We start from the raw sequence: 19,077 nt of genomic DNA, 5'->3' as shown, positions 1-19,077 counted from the left end.
AAAAAATGGCGGATCAAAGTTAAAAGTCGCGTGCGCGACTAATAGCTAGCACGTGGGAGGAATCGTAATTGTAACAAATTCTTGAAGCTTTCTCTAAAGTAAAAGAGATTGTTAGAAAACTTTTGTCGAAGTAGGATAAATAAAATAACAGGAGGATAAAGCAGGATAAGTAATAGAAAATGTCGCGTCATTCCTTCCCGGAGTTGTTATTTCTTTTTTGTGTCAACTCCATAGGTTGAACGTACACAGCTACGGAACTTTCTATTGTTGGATTTTGTAATATTATTAACTACTTAATTTCTCGAAATGGTTTTATTTATTTTGCTATAAGTATTATAAGTTCCGTGTACGAATTATTTCATGCACTCCTAGTAAAACCTACTCACAAACAGTTTCATAAACAAACAAAAAAGGATCTTGTTTCGTGTGATGTTAAAGTCAGATTTTACTCTGAGGTCTAAAGTATTAAATATTACGCAGTTTCAACGATAAAGATAAGTGTTTTATAAATGCATCACTAGTTTCCATCATTTAGGCTTAAATCCTGCTCGCTGAGCGGAAGGCTCGAAGTCGAGTATTGTTTGTTTGTTTTGTTTTTTGAATTTTGCGCAAAGCTACTTAAGGGCTATCTGCGCTAGCCGTCCCTAATTTAGCAGTGTAAGACTAGAGGGAAGGCAGCTAGTCATCATCATCCACCGCCAACTCTTGGGGCTACTTTTTTACCAACGAATAGTGGGATTGACCATCACATAATAACGCCCTCACGGCTGAAAGGACAAGCATTTTTGGTGCGACCGGGATTCAAACACGTGACCCTCTGATTACGAGTCGAATGCCTTAACCCACCTGGTCATGCCAAACGAAGTCGAATATTTCACGATTCGGTCACTAAGGTGGAAACAGCGCAGATAGCCTCTTGTGCAGCTGTGCGCTTAACACAGAAGAATGTACAAACAATCCTGCAGAAAGCCTTAAGGCATTTTTTCACGTATGTGTCTTAACAAAACTACACATCCTTAAACTGATTTCAATCATAAAGACGGCGAGCACAGATAGCCCTCGTGTAGCTTTGCGATAAATTAAAAACAGACCAAACTACAACTTTAGCTCAGGCTTAGAAATTATCAAAGTAACAGCTTTATTCAAACACTGTTTTGGTCGATTGTAAGCCATATATTATAGTTGTAGTGACTTTTGAGGCTTAAAATATGTTATGCTGGTAATGTACTAACTTTGCCTTTCTTTGTTTTTTCAGGGATCTTGGAATGAACGGAATATATAACCTTTCTTCAGGCATTTTTAGCAACTTGTGGCGACTGAAAATATTGTACGAAGTATCACATGCAAAGTTTATTTAGTTTATTGTTAATCACAACTAGCTAAATATGTCATAATTAAAATTCGACTGTATTTCTAATTATCAAAACTTTCTAATTCTCTTGTGTAACTTTAGCCTATGTAAATGTTAGGTTAAGTTTCAACAATACCTTCGAGAATCAGCATAAATGGAATAAAAGTTGTGCTTTATTTGAATTATTCAAATATCTTAAACTAAATGTTCTTCCGCGAGGAAACGTACTAACTGGTAATGTTAATAACTGCGAGCCAAAAAATAGTGCCTCTTTTTGATTCGCTGTTTTTCTCAATAATAACAACTATTTTTTGTTTCGTTTTTAAATGGATTAATCCTTTAGTTTGTATTTTTGCTTCTGCTAACAGGAAATAAGCGAATATTTTGGATTCGTCATTCTAACCAATGAGAACAGAAAATAGGTGCACCTTTTAGGTTTGGCATTCTTACTACTTTTAATACAAAATAGGTGTTGGCTTTACTATGTTTGGACCGTGATAACAAAAAGTAGATGTCGCACCTTAAGGGTTACCGATGCCAACAGAAAATTGGTAGACCCTTTAGATTTGCTATTTACAGTAAAGGCAACAGAAGATAGATGAACCCTTTGAATTCGCTATTCATAGCAAAAATCACAGATGATATGTGCACGTTTTAGGTTCGCTATTCTAAACAACGATAACAGAAAATAAGTGAATCTTTTGTGTTCACCATTCGTACCACTGATAACAAAAAATATGCACCTATTTACTTACGCAGAGAAAGATCTAGACATATATGTAGTTCGTGTGTGTGTGTTTTTTTTTATAGCAAAACCACATCAGGCTATCTGCTGAGCCCACCGAGGGGAATCGAACACCTGATTTTAACGTTGTAAATCCGTAGACTTACCGCTGTACTAGCGTGGGACGTATATATAGTTTATCATTCTTTAAAATGTTAATATTTTTGTTGGCATCCTTATTATAATTATTTAATATTACTTTCTGAATAAAGCAAGCTACCAAAATAGATCAAAACTAATTATACATACCTGTTAATGAGCATACCTGATTACATGTTACGTTCAAACTATTAAACTTATAATGAAGAAACTATACTACTTGTAAAGTTTGAAATATATTGTTTTCATTAGTTGGGTTCCCTCAAAGTTCCTAACACTTACAGACCTGTAAGTTAGTAAAATGTAAATAGATGGTCGGAGTTTAATGGATAATATGTAGAATAAACAACTCCTACAAATGTGTAGCTCATGGTGATGGCTGACGAAATAATGCGCTTTTCATGCATTTCTTAGGTAAACATTTTTTTTTGTATATGTTTCAATGATTTACAAATTAACTATAATACAAAAAATACCAACAGTAAATATATTTATATTTCTATTTATATCCTTTTTCGAGTTTCTAATGTTGCTAACAATGTATTATTATCAGTCTATTGTTGTGTACTAGTCTGAGGGTTGTTATAATGTTATTATTAAGTCTAAATGTTCCTAACAGTGTATTATTAACAGTCTATTGTTGTGTACTAGTCTGAGGGTTGTTATAATGTTATTATTAAGTCTAAATGTTCCTAACAGTGTATTATTAACAGTCTATTGTTGTGTACTTCTGAGGGTTGTTATAATGTTTCTAATGTTGCTAACAATGTATTATTATCAGTCTATTGTTGTGTACTAGTCTGAGGGTTGTTATAATGTTATTATTAAGTCTAAATGTTCCTAACAGTGTATTATTAACAGTCTATTGTTGTGTACTAGTCTGAGGGTTGTTATAATGTTATTATTAAGTCTAAATGTTCCTAACAGTGTATTATTAACAGTCTATTGTTGTGTACTAGTCTGAGGGTTGTTATAATGTTATTATTAAGTCTAAATGTTCCTAACAGTGTATTATTAACAGTCTATTGTTGTGTACTAGTCTGAGGGTTGTTATAATGTTATTATTAAGTCTAAATGTTCCTAACAGTGTATTATTAACAGTCTATTGTTGTGTACTAGTCTGAGGGTTGTTATAATGTTATTATTAAGTCTAAATGTTCCTAACAGTGTATTATTAACAGTCTATTGTTGTGTACTAGTCTGAGGGTTGTTATAATGTTATTATTAAGTCTAAATGTTCCTAACAGTGTATTATTAACAGTCTATTGTTGTGTACTAGTCTGAGGGTTGTTATAATGTTATTATTAAGTCTAAATGTTCCTAACAGTGTATTATTAACAGTCTATTGTTGTGTACCAGACTGAGGGTTGTTATAATGTTATTATTAAGTCTAAATGTTCCTAACAGTGTATTATTAACAGTCTATTGTTGTGTACTAGTCTGAGGGTTGTTATAATGTTATTATTAAGTCTAAATGTTCCTAACAGTGTATTATTAACAGTCTATTGTTGTGTACTAGTCTGAGGGTTGTTATAATGTTATTATTAAGTCTAAATGTTCCTAACAGTGTATTATTAACAGTCTATTGTTGTGTACTAGACTGAGGGTTGTTATAATGTTATTATTAAGTCTAAATGTTCCTAACAGTGTATTATTAACAGTCTATTGTTGTGTACTAGTCTGAGGGTTGTTATAATGTTATTATTAAGTCTAAATGTTCCTAACAGTGTATTATTAACAGTCTATTGTTGTGTACTAGTCTGAGGGTTGTTATAATGTTATTATTAAGTCTAAATGTTCCTAACAGTGTATTATTAACAGTCTATTGTTGTGTACTAGTCTGAGGGTTGTTATAATGTTATTATTAAGTCTAAATGTTCCTAACAGTGTATTATTAACAGTCTATTGTTGTGTACTAGTCTGAGGGTTGTTATAATGTTATTATTAAGTCTAAATGTTCCTAACAGTGTATTATTAACAGTCTATTGTTGTGTACTAGTCTGAGGGTTGTTATAATGTTATTATTAAGTCTAAATGTTCCTAACAGTGTATTATTAACAGTCTATTGTTGTGTACCAGACTGAGGGTTGTTATAATGTTATTATTAAGTCTAAATGTTCCTAACAGTGTATTATTAACAGTCTATTGTTGTGTACTAGTCTGAGGGTTGTTATAATGTTATTATTAAGTCTAAATGTTCCTAACAGTGTATTATTAACAGTCTATTGTTGTGTACTAGTCTGAGGGTTGTTATAATGTTATTATTAAGTCTAAATGTTCCTAACAGTGTATTATTAACAGTCTATTGTTGTGTACTAGACTGAGGGTTGTTATAATGTTATTATTAAGTCTAAATGTTGCTAATAGTGTATTATTAACAGTCTATTGTTGTGTACTAGACTGAGGGTTGTTATAATGTTATTATTAAGTCTAAATGTTCCTAACAGTGTATTATTAACAGTCTATTGTTGTGTACTAGTCTGAGGGTTGTTATAATGTTATTATTAAGTCTAAATGTTCCTAACAGTGTATTATTAACAGTCTATTGTTGTGTACTAGTCTGAGGGTTGTTATAATGTTATTATTAAGTCTAAATGTTGCTAACAGTGTATTATAAACAGTCCATTGTTGTGTACTAGTCTGAGGGTTGTTATAATGTTATTATCAAGTCTAAACGTTGCTAACAGTGTATTATTAACAGTCTATTGTTGTGTACTAGTCTGAGGGTTGTTATAATGTTATTATTAAGTCTAAACGTTGCTAACAGTGTATTATTAACAGTCTATTGTTGTGTACCAGTCTGATGGTTGTTATAATGTTATTATTAAGTCTAAATGTTCCTAACAGTGTATTATTAACAGTCTATTGTTGTGTACTAGACTGAGGGTTGTTATAATGTTATTATTAAGTCTAAATGTTCCTAACAGTGTATTATTAACAGTCTATTGTTGTGTACTAGTCTGAGGGTTGTTATAATGTTATTATTAAGTCTAAATGTTCCTAACAGTGTATTATTAACAGTCTATTGTTGTGTACTAGTCTGAGGGTTGTTATAATGTTATTATTAAGTCTAAATGTTCCTAACAGTGTATTATTAACAGTTTATTGTTGTGTACTAGTCTGAGGGTTGTTATAATGTTATTATTAAGTCTAAATGTTCCTAACAGTGTATTATTAACAGTCTATTGTTGTGTACTAGTCTGAGGGTTGTTATAATGTTATTATTAAGTCTAAATGTTCCTAACAGTGTATTATTAACAGTCTATTGTTGTGTACTAGTCTGAGGGTTGTTATAATGTTATTATTAAGTCTAAATGTTCCTAACAGTGTATTATTAACAGTCTATTGTTGTGTACTAGTCTGAGGGTTGTTATAATGTTATTATTAAGTCTAAATGTTCCTAACAGTGTATTATTAACAGTCTATTGTTGTGTACTAGTCTGAGGGTTGTTATAATGTTATTATTAAGTCTAAATGTTCCTAACAGTGTATTATTAACAGTCTATTGTTGTGTACTAGTCTGAGGGTTGTTATAATGTTATTATTAAGTCTAAATGTTCCTAACAGTGTATTATTAACAGTCTATTGTTGTGTACTAGTCTGAGGGTTGTTATAATGTTATTATTAAGTCTAAAGGTTCCTAACAGTGTATTATTAACAGTCTATTGTTGTGTACTAGACTGAGGGTTGTTATAATGTTATTATTAAGTCTAAATGTTGCTAATAGTGTATTATTAACAGTCTATTGTTGTGTACTAGACTGAGGGTTGTTATAATGTTATTATTAAGTCTAAATGTTCCTAACAGTGTATTATTAACAGTCTATTGTTGTGTACTAGTCTGAGGGTTGTTATAATGTTATTATTAAGTCTAAATGTTTCTAACAGTGTATTATTAACAGTCTATTGTTGTGTAGCAGTCTGAGGGTTGTTATAATGTTATTATTAAGTCTAAACGTTGCTAACAGTGTATTATTAACAGTCTGTTGTTGTGTACTAGTCTGAGGGTTGTTATAATGTTATTATTAAGTCTAAACATTGCTAACAGTGTATTGTAAATAGTCCATTGCTGTGTACTAGTCTGAGGGTTGTTATAATGTTATTATTAAGTCTAAACGTTGCTAACAGTGTATTATTAACAGTCTATTGTTGTGTACCAGTCTGATGGTTGTTATAATGTTATTATTAAGTCTAAACGTTGCTAACAGTGTATTATTAACAGTCTATTGTTGTGTACTAGTCTGAGGGTTGTTATAATGTTATTATTAAGTCTAAACGTTGCTAACAGTTTATTTTTAACAGTTTATTGTTGTATACTAGTCTGAGGGTTGTTATAATGTTATTATTAAGTCTAAACATTGCTAACAATATATTTTTAACTGTCCATTCTTGAGTACTAGTCACACGGTTGTTATAGTGTTGTTAATTAAGTCTAGAGCAACTGTTTGAAAACATCCAGTATTCATCACCACTGTACATGATATGTATTTTCAAATAGTTTTATAATTTTGAGAACGTGGATATAATTTTCTTGATTAAGTAATGCAGCAATAAAACTATCAACCCCTATTTCACCTCTAAATGTCCAACTTTCTAGTGTGTGTGTTTTACTTCTACGTTTCTCGTTATAACCTACAGTTACAGTGTTACTTCTGTAATAGCTGATCTATAGTGTGCCTCTGAACATTACATGGAGCGTTAACGTCCTTAAAATCAAACTACGTCATTTAGCATGATCAAGATATGTTTTACATAAAATATGTTATTTGTTAAAATGTTAGATCCTTGTCTAACGGACGTTCTTAATATCCACCCGAACCATTCTCTTATTTACCTGATGACCAGTTTCACTTGTTCGTTTTACAGCTGTTTCTCTTTAAGAATGAAATTCATATTAAAATGCGTTTACTGTTTTCAAGTAGAACCATCCAAATTAAAATAAACCCAAATCCATCATTGAAAATATTTTTTTAAAATCTGTGGTTTATAAATAATAAGTACACAAACTGTGGTATATAAATAATAAATACAGAAACGTAGGGTATGTAAATAATAAGTAAGAAACGTAGGGTATATAAATAATAAGTACAGAAACGTACGGTATATAAATAATAAGTACAGAAACGTAGGGTATATAAATAATAAGTACAGAAACGTAGGGTATATAAATAATAAGTACAGAAACGTAGGGTATATAAATAATAAGTACAGAAACGTAGGGTATATAAATAATAGGTACAGAAACGTAGGGTATGTAAATAATAAGTACAGAAACGTAGGGTATATAAATAATAAGTACAGAAACGTAGGGTATATAAATAATAAGTACAGAAACGCAGGGTATATAAATAATAGGTACAGAAACGTAGGGTATGTAAATAATAAGCTACAGAAACGCAGGGTATATAAATAATAAGTACAGAAACGCAGGGTATATAAATAATAATTACAGAAACGCAGGTTATGTAAATAATAAGCTACAGAAACCGCAGGGTATGTAAATAATAAGCAACAGAAACCGCAGGGTATATAAATAATAAGTACAGAAACGTGGGGTATATAAATAATAAATTACAGAAACGTAGGGTATATAAATAATAAATTACAGAAACGCAGGGTATGTAAATAACAAGCTACAGAAAACGCAGGGTATATAAATAATAAGGTAACAGAAACGCAGGGCATATAAATAATAAAGCTACAGAAACGTGGGGTATATAAATAATAGGTACAGAAACGTAGGGTATATAAACAATAAGTACAGAAAACGTGGGGTATATAAATAATAAAGTACAGAAACGCAGGGTATATAAATAACAAGCAACAGAAACGCAGGGTATGTAAATAATAGGTACAGAAACCGTAGGGTATGTAAATAATAAGCAACAGAAACGCAGGGTATATAAACAATAGGTACAGAAACCGTAGGGTATGTAAATAATAAGCTACAGAAACCGCAGGGTATATAAATAATAAGTACAGAAAACGCAGGGTATGTAAATAATAAGCAAGAAACGCAGGGTATGTAAATAATAAGCTACAGAAACGCAGGGTATATAAATAATAGGCAACAGAAACGCAGGGTATGTAAATAATAAGTTACAGAAACCGCAGGGTATATAAATAATATAAATTACAGAAACCAGGGTATATAAATAACAGGTACAGAAACGCAGGGTATGTAAACAATAAATTACAGAAACCGCAGGGTATATAAATAATAAGTACAGAAACGTGGGGTATATAAATAATAAGTACAGAAACCGTAGGGTATGTAAATAATAAGCACAGAAACGTGGGGTATATAAACAATAAGTACAGAAACGTGGGGTATATAAATAATAAGTACAGAAACCGCAGGGTATATAAATAATAAGCAACAGAAACCAGGGTATGTAAATAATAAAGTACAGAAACGCAGGGCATATAAATAATAAGCAACAGAAACGCAGGGTATATAAATAATAAGTACAGAAACCGCAGGGTATATAAATAATAAGCAACAGAAACCAGGGTATGTAAACAATAAGTACAGAAACGCAGGGTATGTAAATAATAAATTACAGAAACGCAGGGTATATAAACAATAAGTACAGAAACGCAGGGTATGTAAATAATAAATTACAGAAACCGCAGGGTATGTAAATAATAATTACAGAAACGCAGGGTATATAAACAATAATTACAGAAACGCAGGGTATATAAATAATAAATTACAGAAACGCAGGGTATATAAATAATAAGCTACAGAAACCGTAGGGTATATAAATAATAAATTACAGAAACGTAGGGTATATAAATAATAAGTACAGAAACGTAGGGTATGTAAATAATAAGTACAGAAACGTAGGGTATATAAATAATAAGTACAGAAACGTAGGGTATATAAATAATAAGTACAGAAACGTAGGGTATGTAAATAATAAGTACAGAAACGTAGGGTATGTAAATAATAAGTACAGAAACGTGGGGTATGTAAATAATAAGTACAGAAACGTGGGGTATATAAATAATAAGTACAGAAACGTGGGGTATATAAATAATAAGTACTAAAAATATTTTAATTAAGAGTTTTAATTACTTGAGAAAAAGTCAACATTGTTTGTTTATAAAGGTAATTTTGATTAGAAGTTGGCCTATTAATTTGATACTAAAGATCTTATTGCCTGGAAATGTCAACAAAACCACCAGATGGACAAAGCTTGTTAGGGAATGAACAGAAGCAGCAGATCAAATGTGGCAAAACATTTTTAGTCTTAAGACTTAAAGCAAACAAGCACTAAAAATGAGTAGAAATCCCGTCAATAAAACAAGAAACAATTGTAGAATCCCAGTGTTAAGTAAAGTTTGTTAATCCCAGAGTTAAGTAAAGTTTGTTAATCCCAGAGTTAAGTAAAGTTTGTTAATCCCAGAGTTAAGTAAAGTTTGTTAATCCCAGAGTTAAGTAAAATTTGTTAATCACAGTGTTAAGTAATGTTTGCTAATCCCAGAGTTAAGTAAAGTTTGTTAATCCCAGTGTTAAATAAAGTTTGTTAATCCCAGTGTTAAGTAAAGTTTGTTAATGCCAAAGTTAAGTAAAGTTTGTTATTCCCAGTGTTAGGTACAGTGTGTTAATCCCAGAGTTAAGTAAAGTTTGTTAATACCAGTGTTAAGTAAAGTTTGTTAATCCCAGTGTTAAGTAAAGTTTGTTAATCCCAGTGTTAAACAAAGTTTGTTAATCCCAGTGTTAAGTAAAATTTGTTAAATCCAGTGTTAAGTAAAGTTTGTTATTCCCAGTGTTAAGTAAAGTTTGTTAATGCCAGAGTTGAGTAAAGTTTGTTAATCCCAGTGTTAAGTAAAGTTTGTTATTCCCAGTGTTAGGTAAAGTGTGTTAATCCCAGTGTTAAGTAAAATTTGTTAATCCCAGTGTTAAGTAAAATTTGTCAATCCCAGTGTTAAGTAAAATTTGTCAATTCCAGTGTTAATTAAAGTTTGTTTATCCCAGTGTTAAGTAAAGTTTGTTTATCCCAGTGTTAAGTAAAGTTTGTTAATCCCAGTGTTAAGTAAAATTTGTTAATCCCAGAGTTAAGTAAAGTTTGTTTATCCCAGTGTTAAGTAAAGTTTGTTTATCCCAGTGTTAAGTAAAGTTTGTTAATCCCAGTGTTAAGTAAAGTTTGTTTATCCCAGTGTTAAGTTAAGTTTGTTAATCCCAGTGTTAAGTTAAATTTGTTAATCCCAGAGTTAAGTAAAATTTGTTAATCCCAGAGTTAAGTAAAGTTTGTTAATCCCAGTGTTAAGTAAAATTTGTTAATCCCAGTGTTAATTAAAGTTTGTTTATCCCAGTGTTAAGTGAAGTTTGTTTATCCCAGTGTTAAGTAAAGTTTGTTAATCCCAGAGTTAAGTAAAATTTGTTTATCCCAGTGTTAAGTTAAGTTTGTTAATCCCAGTGTTAAGTTAAATTTGTTAATCCCAGAGTTAAGTAAAATTTGTTAATCCCAGAGTTAAGCAAAGTTTGTTAATCCCAGTGTTAAGTAAAATTTGTTAATCCCAGTGTTAATTAAAGTTTGTTTATCCCAGTGTTAAGTAAAGTTTGTTTATCCCAGTGTTAAGTAAAGTTTGTTAATCCCAGAGTTAAGTAAAATTTGTTAATCCCAGAGTTAAGTAAAATTTGTTAATCCCAGTGTTAAGTAAAGTTTGTTAATCCCAGAGTTAAGTAAAATGTGTTAATCCCAGTGTTAAGTAAAGTTTGTTAATCCCAGAGTTAAGTAAAGTTTGTTAATCCCAGTGTTAAACAAAGTTTGTTAATCCCAGTGTTAAGTAAAATTTGTTATTCCCAGTGTTAAGTAAAGTTTGTTAATGCCAGAGTTAAGTAAAGTTTGTTTATCCCCGTGTTAAGTAAAGTTTGTTAATCCCAGAGATAAGTAAAATTTGTTAATCCCAGAGTTAAGTAAAATTTGTTAATCCCAGTGTTAAGTAAAGTTTGTTAATCCCAGAGTTAAGTAAAATTTATTAATCCCAGTGTTAAGTAAAGTTTGTTAATCCCAGAGTTAAGTAAAATTTGTTAATCCCAGTGTTAAGTAAAGTTTGTTAATCCCAGAGTTAAGTAAAGTTTGTTAATCCCAGTGTTAAGTAAAGTTTGTTAATCCCAGTGTTAAGTAAAATTTGTTAAATCCAGTGTTAAGTAAAGTTTGTTATTCCCAGTGTTAAGTAAAGTTTGTTAATGCCAGAGTTAAGTAAAGTTTGTTAAACCCAGTGTTAAGTAAAGTTTGTTATTCCCAGTGTTAGGTAAAGTGTGTTAATCCCAGTGTTAAGTAAAATTTGTTAATCCCAGTGTTAAGTAAAATTTGTCAATCCCAGTGTTAATTAAAGTTTGTTTATCCCAGTGTTAAGTAAAGTTTGTTTATCCCAGTGTTAAGTAAAGATTGTTAATCCCAGAGTTAAGTAAAGTTTGTTAATCCCAGTGTTAAGTAAAATTTGTTAATCCCAGAGTTAAGTAAAGTTGTTTATCCCAGTGTTAAGTAAAGTTTGTTAATCCCAGTGTTAAGTAAAATTTGTTTATCCCAGTGTTAAGTAAAGTTTGTTTATCCCAGTGTTAAGTAAAGTTTGTTAATCCCAGTGTTAAGTAAAGTTTGTTTATCCCAGTGTTAAGTTAAGTTTGTTAATCCCAGTGTTAAGTTAAATTTGTTAATCCCAGAGTTAAGTAAAATTTGTTAATCCCAGAGTTAAGTAAAGTTTGTTAATCCCAGTGTTAAGTAAAGTTTGTTAATCCCAGAGTTAAGTAAAGTTTGTTAAACCCAGTGTTAAGTAAAGTTTGTTATTCCCAGTGTTAAGTAAAATTTGTTAATCCCAGTGTTAAGTAAAATTTGTCAATCCCAGTGTTAATTAAAGTTTGTTTATCCCAGTGTTAAGTAAAGTTTGTTTATCCCAGTGTTAAGTAAAATTTGTTAATCCCAGAGTTAAGTAAAGTTTGTTAATCCCAGTGTTAAGTAAATTTTGTTAATCCCAGAGTTAAGTAAAGTTGTTTATCCCAGTGTTAAGTAAAGTTTGTTAATCCCAGTGTTAAGTAAAATTTGTTTATCCCAGAGTTAAGTAAAGTTTGTTTATCCCAGTGTTAAGTAAAGTTTGTTTATCCCAGTGTTAAGTAAAGTTTGTTTATCCCAGTGTTAAGAAGAGTTTGTTAATCCCAGTGTTAAGTAAAGTTTGTTAATCCCAGTGTTAAGTAAAGTTTGTTTATCCCAGTGTTAAGTAAAGTTTGTTTATCCCAGTGTTAAGTAAAATTTGTTAATCCCAGTGTTAAGTAAAATTTGTTTATCCCAGTGTTAAGAAGAGTTTGTTAATCCCAGTGTTAAGTAAAGTTTGTTAATCCCAGTGTTAAGTAAAGTTTGTTTATCCCAGTGTTAAGTAAAGTTTGTTTATCCCAGTGTTAAGTAAAATTTGTTAATCCCAGTGTTAAGTAAAATTTGTTAATCCCAGTGTTAGGTAAAGTTTGTTAATCCTTCAAAGAAAGATCTTTCTCTCTTTTTTCTTTTTACCTTTAGATATCTTGATGAAAATGCCCTTACGTCACTACAATCTAATACCTTTCAGGGACTGGGACAACTGCGTTCACTGTGAGTTTAAATTAAGTATTTGTATTTATTACTGTTTTTACGCAATGGTTTGTCAGCATTTTATCCACCGCGTGAGATCAAACTCCGACATTAGTGCTGTAAATCTGTAAAGTTACTGATGAACCGCCAATGAAACTGATGTTACATAATTTAGCCAAATTCAGAAATACTGTATATTATATAGGGGTTAGTTTTATAGGACGATACATTTCAGACCAACGACCCCAAAAATCCGTGGTTCTGTTTCCCATGATCTGGTGGTTAGATCGCTCGACATACAATCTGAGGATCCCGGGTTCCAGTCCCCTTCACACCGAACATACTCACCCTTTCAGCCATGGGGAGTTATAACGTGGCAGTCAATTCCACTATTTGTTGGTAAAAGAGTAACCCAAGAGTTGACGGTGGGTGGTATTGACTAGTTGTCTTCCCTCTAATCTTACACTTTTAAATTAGGGACGACTAGCGCAGATAGCCCTCGTGTAGCTCTGCGTGAAATTCAAAAAAAGAACAAACAAACGATTATAGAATTTTCGTGCAGTGCTACGCCGGTGGCTGTCTGTACCAAGCCATTCCAGATTTTAAACTAACAGATTGGTCAACAGCACCTACACTCTTGTGCAAATTAATTGAAACAAATTGTCATTTTACAATATTTTCAGCATGGCGGCCGGTGTAGGCTCGCTGGACCCGCTGATTTCCTTTAATAGTAATTTTTTTACACAGACGGCGTCATTAGTTGTGTTTTGCAGTACGGTCGATCTATTTTTGGGCTATATGACGAAATTTTGAGGAATATTACGTCATTAAAAATTGCGTTAGAAGGGCAAGGAGACCAGTCAAAAAACAACTTCTTACCAACTCAATGAAGAAAAAACGGTTCAATGGGGTCTGAAATACAAGAACTGAATGCAAGAACAATGGAGGAAGGTGTTATTCAGTGACGAGACTCATTTCTTCGTACAGGGTTAAAGAAGTCTGCATGTTCGCAGATCTCCAGGTGAGAAACTTCGAGAATCTCACATCAATCAGTTCGTAAAACATCCCTTGAAGAAGATGTTTTGGGGCTTTATCAGCTACTATGGCGTCAGAGGCTTACATATCGTTGAAGGTATGATGCGAGGACCACAGTACATCGAAGTTTTGCAGAGAAGAGTCGTTTCACAATTGAAAAAGAGATTTCCAGATGGATTTGGCATTTTTCAGCAAGATCTGGCTCCGTGCCACACATCGAAATTTGAGAAGAATTTTATGACTACAACGCGAATAAAGGTGCTGGACTAGGCTGGAAACTCTCCGGACTTAAATCCTATTAAAAACCTTTGGGCGATTTGTAAAGAAAGACTTCGGGGAAAAGACTGTACTACAAAAGATAAGCTAATTGAGGCCATAACTGAGGTGTAGTACCGCAATCCAAATATTAGTAAAGATTGCAGCCAACTTGTGGACTCGATGCCAAAGTGGATTAATGATCTTTTGAAAAATAAAGGCGGTCATATTATTTATTAATTTGTGAATAATTATTGGATTCTCAGAAATAAAACACAAAAACTTGAAAAAAATCTTAATTTTCCATCTTTTTTCAATTAATTTGCACAAGGGTGTAACTGAAACTACTGAGCTAATCGTATTCGAATATATTTGAAACTTAAACTTCACTCTTATAATACACCTAGCCCTGAATACACACACAGATATATATGTATATACTATGTACATATTTTTATAATAAAGTTAGATTTTACCTATTTGCAGCGACTCTGTCAAAAAATATTACATTAATCTCTTTTCAAGAAACTATTCAATAATTTTTCTCTCTATCTCAGATATCGGAAGCGTAACATGTTACCTGTCTGTGGATACACAGATATTTATTAGTTTTCCGTGTGATAACAAATGTTCTCGATTTTGTTTACAGTTTCTATAACAAAGTATTCTAATAAACTAGAGCTTTCATGTGTTTTCTTTTGCATCAGTCCATCAGTGCTTACTTACATGATATGATCTGTGTTGCAAAAATATCAACTCGGTTGATCTAGATGGTGGAATCATCCACCTAACAAGGTTAAATTTATTCAATATTCAATGTTATCAGATGAACAAAAACAAAGATGTGGACAATATAATTTTTTCAAAACTGGGACTACCTGTAGTACTGTGTTGTTGTTTCGAATTAAGCACAAAGCTACACAATGGTCATCTATTGTGATTTGCTCACCACGGGTATCGAAACCCGGTGTTTATCGTTGTAACTCCACAGATATACTGCTGTGCCACTGGGGAGGAGGGGGCTGTAGTATTGTGAAATCAGGAACGATTTTTTTTGTATTAACCTTCTGAAAGTAAGGATTAGTTTTTCTATGGTATCACTCTGAAATCAGGAATAATTCTCTTTATTAGCCCTCTAAAAATTAAGAGCAGTTTTCTTGCAGTGTCACTCTGAAATCAGGAGCTGTTTTATTTATAAGCAATCTGAAAATTAGGAACAATTTTTGTAGTACCACTCTGAAATCAGGAGCTGTTTTTTTATTAGCAATCTGAAAATTAGGAGCAGGTTTCTTTATTAATCCTCTTAAAATTAAAACCAGTTTTCTTGAAGTACCACACTGAAATCAGGAGCAATTTTTTTATTTATAAGCTCTGAAAATTAAGAACAATTTTTTGTAGTACCACTCTGAAATTAGGAGCAGTTTCTTGCAGTGTCACTCTGAAATCAAGAGCTGTTTTATTTATAAGCAATCTGAAATTAGGAACAATTTTCTTTATTAACCACTTAAAATTAAGAGCAGTTTTCTTGAAGTATCACTCTGAAATCAGGAGCTGTTTTATTTATAAGCAATCTGAAAATTAGGAACAATTTTTGTAGTACCACTCCGAAATTAGGAGCAGTTTTCTTGCAGTATCACTCTGAAATCAGGAGCTGTTTTATTTATAAGCAATCTGAAAATTAGGAACAATTTTTGTAGTACCACTCTGAAATCAGGAGCTGTTTTATTTATAAGCAATCTGAAAATTAGGAACAATTTTTGTAGTACCACTCCGAAATTAGGAGCAGTTTTCTTTAGTGTCATCCTCTGAAATCAGGAGCTGTTTTATTTATAAGCAATCTGAAAATTAGGAACAACTTTTGTATTAATTCTCTTGAAATTAAGAGCAGTTTTCTTGCAGTACCACTCTGAAATCAGGAGCTGTTTTATTTATAAATTCTCTTAAAATTAAGAACAACTTTTGAAGTACCACTCCGAAATTAGGAGCAGTTTTCTTGCAGTATCACTCTGAAATCAGGAGCTGTTTTATTTATAAGCAATCTGAAAATTAGGAACAATTTTTGTAGTACCAGTCCGAAATTAGGAGCAGTTTTCTTGCAGTATCACTCTGAAATCAGGAGCTGTTTTATTTATTAATCCTCTTAAAATTAGAACAGTTTTTTGTAGTACCACCTGAAGTCAGGAGCAGTTTTCTTTAGTATCACTCTGAAATCAGGAGCTGTTTTATTTATTAGCAATCTGAAAATTAGGAACAATTTTTGTAGGACCACTCTGAAATTAGGAGCATTTTTTATTAGCCCTCTGAAAGTCAGGAGCAGTTTTCTTTATTACTCCTCTTAAAATTAAGACCAGTTTTCTTGAAGTACCACTCTGAAGTCAGGAGCAGTTTTTTGCAGCACCTCTTTGAAATATGGAGCAAGTTTTTTGAGTAGCCCTCTGAAAAACAGAAGTTTTCTTTAGTAGTTTTCTGAAATCAGTGTAATTATTATAGTAGTTATCCGATGTCAGAAGAGAAATTTTTGTAGTAGTTCTCTGATATCAGGGGAGTTTTCTTACTGTAGAACTTTCAAATTCACGTGTAGTTTTTCTATAGTTTCTTTTTAAAAGTCAGAAATAGTTTCATTCTGAAAAAAAGTTGCGGTTAAATTTTTTTCGTTCAAAACTGAGTTTGAGTTCACTGAACTCTGATAGTAGACAAAACAGCGTTGTTGTCAACGTGTGTTCGGAATTATTTTAATGTTAAGTAACATTATGTTATGTCTGATATCTTCTTGTTTTTACAGTATCTTAAAGGGAAACTTCATCCAAGAAATTCGACCCTTGGCTTTCAGTGGATTACTCTCGCTTAAAACATTGTAAGTTAATTTGTTTGTTTTCTCAGTTTACCCTAATTCTTAACTAATTTCCTTCTTAACTAAGAGTAGTAACTATTTCATGGTACTCAACTTGATGAGAACTGAACAATTTGACTGCAGCGCCACATCACGTGCTATTGATGAAAATTTAATTCGGTATTGACACCTATTACCTCGAGGGGATTTTCTCGAATATAATTATTAAACGCTGACAGTTTTGTTTTGTTTTTTAAATACTCGGCTTCTAGTAAGAAGCTTTATTTGAATTTTGATAGGTTCTTTACTGTAAATATAATCCTGTAAACACACAAAAGGAAAGTTTTGAACACCGAATAAACGGTGGTAATTATCTACCTCCTCCAGTGAACCCAGAACTCGAACCATTGGATTTCTTGATTGTTCGTTGGGTCGGATAGTTTGTGCAATTTGCCAATAGCTGTTTCGCACGTGTTTGAAGAAAAACATGATTGGACCACTCAACATGAATACCAGGCACTCGACAAACTTTTCTGGAAACCAGCCATTCTAGGCATTTACTTTCTTCAAACATTTAGGAAATGGTCCATGTCTTCTATTGGCTTACTCTTAAAGATGTTTTACACGTGAAGAACACACATATCTTCTTTCTGTCTATGGTTTTACTAGTAATATTCATGAATGTGTATTTACCATGTAGTTTTAAACTATTGTAATATTCATGAATGTGTTTTTACCATGTAGTTTTAAACTATTGTAATATTCATGAATGTGTTTTTACCATGTAGTTTTAAACTATTATAATATTCATGAATGTGTATTTACTATGTAGTTTTAAACTATAGTAATATTCATGAATGTGTATTTACTATGTAGTTTTAAACTATTGTAATATTCATGAATGTGTATTTACTCTGTAGTTTTAAACTATTGTAATATTCATGAATGTGTATTTACTCTGTAGTTTTAAACTATTGTAATATTCATGAATGTGTATTTACCATGTAGTTTTAAACTATTGTAATATTCATGAATGTTTATTTACTATGTAGTTTTAAACTATTGTAATATTCATGAATGTGTATTTACCATGTAGTTTTAAACTATTGTAATATTCATGAATGTGTAGTTACTATGTAGTTTTAAACTATTGTAATATTCATGAATGTGTAGTTACTATGTAGTTTTAAACTATTGTAATATTCATGAATGTGTATTTACTCTGTAGTTTTAAACTATTGTAATATTCATGAATGTGTATTTACCATGTAGTTTTAAACTATTGTAATATTCATGAATGTGTATTTACTATGTAGTTTTAAACTATTGTAATATTCATGAATGTGTATTTACCATGTAGTTTTAAACTATTGTAATATTCATGAATGTGTATTTACTATGTAGTTTTAAACTATTGTAATATTCATGAATGTGTATTTACTATGTAGTTTTAAACTATTGTAATATTCATGAATGTGTATTTACTATGTAGTTTTAAACTATTGTAATATTCATGAATGTGTATTTACCATGTAGTTTTAAACTATAGTAATATTCATGAATGTGTATTTACTATGTAGTTTTAAACTATTGTAATATTCATGAATGTGTATTTACCATGTAGTTTTAAACTATAGTAATATTCATGAATGTGTATTTACCTGTAGTTTTAAACTCATGAATGTGTATTTACTCTGTAGTTTTAAACTATAGTAATATTCATGAATGTGTATTTACTATGTAGTTTTAAACTATTGTAATATTCATGAATGTGTATTTACTCTGTAGTTTTAAACTATTGTAATATTCATGAATGTGTATTTACTCTGTAGTTTTAAACTATAGTAATATTCATGAATGTGTATTTACTATGTAGATTTAAACTATAGTAATATTCATGAATGTGTATTTACCATGTAGTTTTAAACTATAGTAATATTCATGAATGTGTATTTACCATGTAGTTTTAAACTATAGTAATATTCATGAATGTGTATTTACTATGTAGTTTTAAACTATAGTAATATTCATGAATGTGTATTTACTATGTAGTTTTAAGCTATAGTAATATTCATGAATGTGTATTTACTATGTAGTTTTAAACTATAGTAATATTCATGAATGTGTATTTACTATGTAGTTTTGAACTATAGTAA

At 31.2% G+C, this 19,077-nt stretch overlaps 1 protein-coding gene across 2 annotated transcripts in view; it reads left to right on the top strand.

Moving 5' to 3' along the window:
- Positions 1-19,077, top strand: part of LOC143234367 (G-protein coupled receptor GRL101-like) — a 190,721-nt gene that overhangs the window by 142,085 nt on the left and 29,559 nt on the right. For both annotated transcript variants that reach the window (XM_076471674.1, XM_076471675.1), the window contains 3 exons: positions 1,256-1,327; positions 12,751-12,822; positions 16,874-16,945. In XM_076471674.1, coding sequence (XP_076327789.1) covers positions 1,256-1,327; positions 12,751-12,822; positions 16,874-16,945 — 216 coding nt within the window. The remainder of the gene's footprint in view (positions 1-1,255; positions 1,328-12,750; positions 12,823-16,873; positions 16,946-19,077) is intronic.

Source organism: Tachypleus tridentatus, chromosome 12 (assembly GCF_004210375.1).
Source record: "Tachypleus tridentatus isolate NWPU-2018 chromosome 12, ASM421037v1, whole genome shotgun sequence".
NCBI classification, from domain to species: Eukaryota; Metazoa; Arthropoda; class Merostomata; order Xiphosura; family Limulidae; genus Tachypleus; species Tachypleus tridentatus.
The sequence above is the reverse complement of the archived record's forward strand: the minus strand, read 5'-3'. Positions and strand labels throughout refer to the sequence as shown.